The sequence below is a fragment of the Crocuta crocuta genome, unplaced genomic scaffold (genome assembly GCF_008692635.1).
Source record: "Crocuta crocuta isolate KB4526 unplaced genomic scaffold, BGI_CrCroc_1.0 scaffold190, whole genome shotgun sequence".
NCBI classification, from domain to species: Eukaryota; Metazoa; Chordata; class Mammalia; order Carnivora; family Hyaenidae; genus Crocuta; species Crocuta crocuta.
Window position 1 is genome coordinate 8,690,256 of NW_027527955.1, and position 7,060 is coordinate 8,697,315.

Consider the following 7,060-nt stretch of genomic DNA (forward strand, 5'->3'; position numbering starts at 1 on the left):
GGGAGAGAGAGAATCCCAAGCAGGCTCCAAACTGACAGCGCAGAGCCTGATGCAGGGCTCGGACTCACAAACCATGGAGTGAGATCATGACCTGATCTGAAGCCAAGAGTAAGATGCTCAACCAACTGAGCCATCCAGGCACCCCTCCCTTTTTTAAAGTGTATTCATTTATTTTGAGAGAGATACAGTGTGAGTGGAGGAGAGGCAGAGAGAGAGAGAGAATCCCAAGCAGGCCCTGCACTGCCAGCGTAGAGCCTGATGTGAGGCTCAAACTCAGTAAACCACAAGATCTTGACCTGAGCCAAAACCAAGAGTCCCATGCTTAACTGACTGAGCCACCTAGGCGTCCCCCTCAAGGCTTTTTTTTTTTTTAACTTGTTTTTTTTTAATGTTTTATTTCTGAGAGAGAGAGAGAGAGAGACCGCGTGAGCAGGGCAGGGTCAGAGAGAGAGGGAGACACAGAATCTGAAACAGGCTCCAGGCTCTGAGCTGGCAGTCAGCACAGCGCCCGAAGCGGGGCTCAAACCCACGAACCGTGAGATCATGACCTGAGCTGAAGTCGTTCGCTTAACCGACTGAGCCACCCAGGTGCCCCTCTCAAGGCTTTTAAAACTGCTCCTCACCACCACCCAGCCAAGATTCTGACTTCTTTGTCTACTGGGGGTCCTTAGCCATATGGGGAGAGAAGTTTGAGAGCCACTGTATAGAAATTAGGAACCATGTGGCAGCTACAGCCTACTGTTTAATTTATTCAACGAATCATTGAGAACCTACACGCTGCAAACTGTCTAGTCACGGGCCATGTCCTACTCAAATATATGCAGATTTAGTGGCGTCCAGACGGTGTGTTGCTATACATGAAATCAGAAGCTTAGATAATTTGGAAAAATACCAAATAGTGGGAACACCTTGACTATATATAGCCAGTTTATAAAAGATCTCACTTTGATATTCCAGCATGAAAAGCCCAACACAGCAACCCGTACTGGAAATTTTCATTACTCATTGCTTCTATAAAGACCCTTCAAATACCTCTGTGATTTTATATATCCTCTTCATATTTGCAAAGATCGTTATTAATAATTAGTAGTGGGTGTGATTTAATATAAATAGGTATGTATGTGGTTTTTAACTTACATACGTATGATGTATATGGCTTCTACATACAGTTATATATGGGGTTCTATAGTTATTAAGGTTTTTTTAATTCATCAATCTTTATTTAAAATTAAGGTAGCTGAGGGGCGCCTGGGTGGCTTAGTCGGTTAAGCGTCCGACTTTCGCTTAGGTCATGATCTCGCGGTTTGTGGGTTCGAGCCCCGCGTCGGGCTCTGTGCTGACTGCCAGCTCAGAGCCTGGAGCCTGTTTCAGTCTGTGACTCCTTCTCTCTCTGACCCTCCCCTGCTCACGCTGTCTCTCTCTCTCTCCTAGAAATAAATAAAAATATTAAAAAAAAAAACACATTAAAAAAAAATTAAGGTAGCTGACTTTTTATATCTTACCTTGTTTGTAGTAATTCAAGAATTGTTTAATCTTTATTTTTAATCTCTTTTAAAGCAAGGGGAAGAACAAGGTAGAAAGTCCAGCCACACGGATTTAGAAAGCATTAACAAAAATTCGGTCGAAAATGCACTGAGGAGAGTAAATGAAGAGAAAGGTAAGTTACTCAAATTTGAATCATTGTATACGTGAGAAGCCAGGGAATATGGAAGGAATACTGATTTTCACTGTACTTGGTTGTATCATAAGCAAGTGGACTGGCAGATTTTTGTTTGCTTATCTAGTGATTTATTTAATGCCATACGAATATTTTATTACTCATAAAAAAAGAGAACAGTGTTTATTAATAAGAGCCTTTAGAAAAAACAGTATTTGTTGCACTATCTACCATAGGAACCATGTACAAAAATATACAACCGCTCAGGGCTTCATTCTTCGTACAGTGTGTAAGATGCACATATTTTTAAAAATACACTTTAATGATTAGCTTTACCTTTTCATTTGGAGGGTTGTTTTTTTTTTTTTTTCCATTCCCTTTACTACGTAGACTCAGAAGAACATTGTGAGTGGAGGTGAAGAGAAAAGAAAGACTTCTGTATCGTTGTTGGAGTATATGTGTGCCTATCGTCGAATAAATAATATGCTTACCAATCCTTTGTAACATTTTGAAATCAGATAAATGCGTCCATCTGAAGAAAGCCAGTTCACCAAGTCCTCTCAGGCGACAGTGGAAGAAGAACGTACCCAACACAGCTGTCACGGCTTTGGAAAATGCAGCCATCCTCTCCTCCACGTTAGGGGCAGGGGATGTGAGAGGTCAGTAGTCTGACAGAATGGTGTTACTATAGAACATTAAAAAAATTTTTTTTTAACGTTTATTTATTTTAGAGAGAGAGAGAGACAGAAACAGAGACAGTGCGACAGGGGGAGGGGCAGAGAGAGGGAGACACAGAATGCCAAGCGGCTGCAGGCTCTGAGCTGTCAGCACAGAGCCTGACACGGGGTTCAAACCCACAAACTGCGAGACCATGACCTGAGCTGAAGTCTGACGTTCAACCGACTGAGCCACTCAGGCGCTCCACCATACAACATTTTCTAGTGGTTGTTTAATGGGCTAGACGTTGTTCTTGTTGTTTTTAATATCACTCTGTAAAAGATCTCTGGTGTCACACATCAGAGCAGTGCTCATGGAGGTGAGTGAAATAGATTTTAGTAGAGAGTAAAATATAATTAACTTAGCTTCAGATATGGTCTGGAAAATACATGCCGAAGGTCTTTTTTATGTGGCCCTAACTGTTACCTTTTCACAACTAGGTGGTTCTGTAATAAAGTATAATGAAAATCGCACCCGTAAGCAGTGGCTCAAAGAGACTCCAGAAACTTTGATGAACATCCTCAAGAATGCTGATCTCAGCCTGGCGTTTCAAACGTACACAATATATAGACCAGGTGACTCAAGTCTATTATGTAACCGTGAAAACCCTTTGATTTTTTTTTTAAGTGTGGTAAAATATGCAAAGACTAAAATTTACCATGTATGCCATTTTTAGGTGTACAGTTCGGGGGCATGAAATACATGTATGCTGTGCAGCCGTCACCACCATCCATCTCTAGAATTTTCCCCATCTTCCGAATCTGAAATCCCATACCCATTAAATAATTTCCCATTCACCCCTCCAAGGGACTTTGATTTTGAAGTTACAAATGATTTTATTTAAAAAAAAATTTTTTTAATCTTTATTTATTTTTGAGAGAGAGATAGACAGAGTATGAGTTGGGAGGAACAGAGAGAGAGACACACACAGAATCAAGAGCAGGCTCCAGTCAGCACATAGCCCAACTCGGGGCCTGAACCTATGAACTGGGAATTCATGACCTGAGCCGAAGCCAGATGCTTAACTGACTGAGCCACCAGGTGCCCCAAAAGTTATAACTGATTTTAAAGTTATGAAATCATTCATAACATTGTATTTTTTAGGTTTTCTTGGATATTTTTTAGCCAGTCTTGAGCTGTAATTAAGATTTCCCATGGAGCTTCATTACTTCTATTTAATTTTTATTTAAAATGTTTATTTTTGAGAGAGAGACAGAGACAGCGTGTGTGTGTGTGTGTGTGTGTGTGTGTGTGTGTGTGTGTGTAATAGCAGGGAGGGACAGAGAGAGAGAGGGAGACAGAAGATCTGAAGCAGGCTCCTCACTGACAGCACAGAGCCCAATTCAGGGCTTCAACTCACAAACCATGAGATCATGATCTGAGCCAAAGTCAGAAGCTTAAATTCAGTCTAATGAGCCACCCAGGCACCGCTTTATTACTTTTTATTGTTTATTTGTTTTCACAAGGTAGGACTACTTTGAAGAGTGGCCTGTTTTTTACCATGCAAATATACCACTGCTTTACTGACTTTAGTTCTGACTCCATCATAGTAAACTTTGAGGCACTTCAAGATTTCTTTTGCTCTGTGCTTGAATTCTGCTGTATTGAATAGAGCTCAAGGAAGAGAAATAATTAGGATTTGATTTTTTTTTACTGTTTCTATAGACATTTTCCCTAAAACTGTGCGAAATCACCTTTTATAATATTCTCTTTAGGAATCTAGACCAAAGCAGTGCATTAAAGGTGTCTACATGTGTGTACATGTGTGTGTAAGTTTGATCATTCAATTATTAAGCCACCATGCTAGGTTAAGATCTAAGACAAATACGCCAAGTAAAGCATGTGACAATTCTCAACTGTATTTATTGTGACAGATTTAGTTGTATTTGTTTATTTGGTCGGTATTTATTGAGTGCCTAACATATTCTAGGTTAAGATTTAAAAAAAAAAAAAAAGAATAAAACCCAGTTCCTTACCTGAAAGAGTGTGGGGGAGTGCGGCAGTCACATGAGCATTTTAGAGGATTGTAGGCGAATTGTAGAGGTGAATTCTGATAGAACTGCCCTGCAAGTTCAGGAAGGTCAACGGTTGTGAATTTTGTTTTAGCAATTGTAGGTCCTGGAGTTTGTTTCTGGTCCAATGATAAAGGTTTTTGTCACTTCAGGAAAGTCACTGGTCAGAAAGTCTGCCATAGCAGGGTTTAACAAAGCCTTAGGCTGTGGGGCACCTGGGTGGCTCATTCGGTTAAGCGTCCGACTTTGGTTCAGGTCATGATCTCACGGTCCATGAGTTTGAGCCCCACATCGGGCTCTGTGCTGACAGCTCAGAGCCTGGAGCCTGTTTCAGATTCTGTGTCTCCCTCTCTCTGACCCTTCCCTGCTCATGCTGTCTCTCTCTCTCTCTCAGAAATAAATAAAACATTGAAAAAAAAAGACTTAGCCCACATTTTTGTGTTAGGTTATTGTTGTGTGAGCAAAAATCGGCAAGCAGTTGCCATCTAGAAAATTTCTTGAAGGCATGCGTGTGGTCTCCATTCTGGAATGTTCTTCTCCGCCATTGAGAAACGTTGGGGGTGGGGAGCTGAAAGGGAAAACAACTGTTATACAACCATCCAAAGGTAACTGTAATAGAGGTTCTTATATTTGGAGGTTTTAAGTGTACTTTTCTGAATTCTTCTTTTGAAGCAAGAGCTATTTGTAAATTTAATACCCATACTGATGCTTCATGGGCCTGTTTTATGCCAGAAAGTATTCTGTTTAATGTGGGGAGAAGAAATACAGGGCCTGGCATTGTCCTTAGTTAGCCAGCCGTCTTTTGGAGGGTTTTAGTCCTATATTCACTAAAGAAGTATATACTATTAAAATTGGCATAATTTCTGTTAATATTCCTCTTGAAGGATCAGAAGAGTTCTTGAAGGGCCCCCTGTCTGAGGAAACAGAAGCCCCAGACAGTGTGGACGGGGGCCACGATTCTGTCACTTTGGACCCAGAGAGACTGGAGCCTAGATTGGATGCAGAGGACACGTACGTTGGGATACCTAGATGGCGGTAGCTGGCACGCATGATTTACATTCTACCTTAATTTCAGGTTTAGCAAGAACTGGTTATATTACTTGACATCACAAACGAATATTTATATCTTGAATTTTTGTCTGGGATGGTAATATGTTACAAGATTATTATAGAATTCCTGATAGAGCCATGTTTTTGATCCTTCCGCTTGGACTTCTTATTTTTTAACATGTAGCATTTTCTTTGCAAATGTTATGGAAACACGGAAGAAGCAAGTCCGTGGAAGGGATAACAATGTTTTTTCTCTGTTCAGTTGCCTCATGGAGCTCGTTTTTCAAAAACGTAAATATTGTGATGGTGGCATTCTGTTTTGAGCCACCAAAAAAAAAAAATGCTGTGCCCCTGACATGGAGGCTTAATATCCAAATTGTTTCTTCACAGGGATTTTGAGGAGGATGACGATGAGAGCCCTGACTGGGTGTCCGAACTGAAGCAGCGAGCTGGCTGGCAAGCAGTGTCTGACGGGTAGTGCCCAAGGACGTGCTGCGCCGTCACGTGGTGTAGATGTTTAAAGTGAGGAATCCATGTTTGGATGATATCAGCTCACAGGATATGTATTTTTCTTTGGACACAGAATGAAGATGGGGAAACTGAATATTTAAACTGTTCCTGATTGGTATCACAAAGTTTAAAATATCTGTTAACTCACGGGTTTTTGGACTCAGAGAGAAGGTGTTGGAAGAATGGCTCTGAGCTTCCGGCTTGCGGTCAGAAGAGAAATGGGATGCTGCTGCTTACAGTTTGTGTGTTGGTGGGAGATTATTTAACCTCTTTGAGCCCCAGTGCCCACACCTCTAAGATGAGGGTAATAATGGCTTCCTCATAGGGACGCTGACCATAGACCATGGCAGCAGCCCATAATGTTATTTCTGCGATTGTTATGATTTGTGTTTAATTGCTGCATAACTCTCTTTACATTTCCTAAAGGTTTGAGGATCAAAATAAATTTAATTAGACCATAATGAGGTTGTCCAGTTTTCCAGTAAGACCTATTTCTGGGTAGTGATCTATGATCTCCAATGATCTTCACCAGCAACTCGCCATCCTTTTTAAAAAATTTATTTCTTATTTTTTTAAACATTTTTATTTATTGTTGAGAGACAGAGCATGAACATGGGAAGCGCAGAGAGAGAGGGAGACACAGAATCTGAAGCCGGCTCCAGGCTCTGAGCTGTCAGCATAGAGCCCAATGCGGGGCTCGAACTCACAAACCACGAGATCATGACCTGAGCCGAAGTTGGACACTTAACCGACTGAGCCACCCAGGCGCCCCAACAACCCTCCATCCTTAAATACGGCCCCTCACAGGATGCACAGGAGCGCCCGGGTCAACGGATCGGCCGTGGGAAGGGGTGAGGGGGCTACAGATCATGTCTGAAGTTAGCGGTCTTGGGCAGGAGCCAGAAATGGCCCAGAGGTGGGAAGTGTTGGGCACAGAGAGTGCGGTGGAAGTAATGGGATGCCAGTCTGTGTGGGGCACCCTGACACACACCTGCTGCGTCCTGTCATTCCATCGTCCTTCCCTGCTGAGATGCTGTTGTGAGGTGAGATGTTTTACTACAGGGGAAAGAGCCTGCTCCCCGGGGAGCAGCCCCCCCCCCCCCCCCTCCAGCCA

General features: G+C 42.2%; 1 protein-coding gene across 4 annotated transcripts in view; it reads left to right on the forward strand.

Annotated features, from left to right (window-relative positions):
- Nucleotides 1-6,407, forward strand: part of NEK3 (NIMA related kinase 3) — a 25,876-nt gene extending 19,469 nt beyond the window's left edge. For all 4 annotated transcript variants that reach the window (XM_077752590.1, XM_077752587.1, XM_077752589.1 and 1 more), the window contains 5 exons: nucleotides 1,558-1,657; nucleotides 2,176-2,316; nucleotides 2,815-2,949; nucleotides 5,271-5,397; nucleotides 5,827-6,407. In XM_077752590.1, coding sequence (XP_077608716.1) covers nucleotides 1,558-1,657; nucleotides 2,176-2,316; nucleotides 2,815-2,949; nucleotides 5,271-5,397; nucleotides 5,827-5,914 — 591 coding nt within the window. In that variant the 3' untranslated portion in view covers nucleotides 5,915-6,407. The remainder of the gene's footprint in view (nucleotides 1-1,557; nucleotides 1,658-2,175; nucleotides 2,317-2,814; nucleotides 2,950-5,270; nucleotides 5,398-5,826) is intronic.
- The last annotated feature ends 653 nt before the right edge of the window (nucleotides 6,408-7,060 follow it).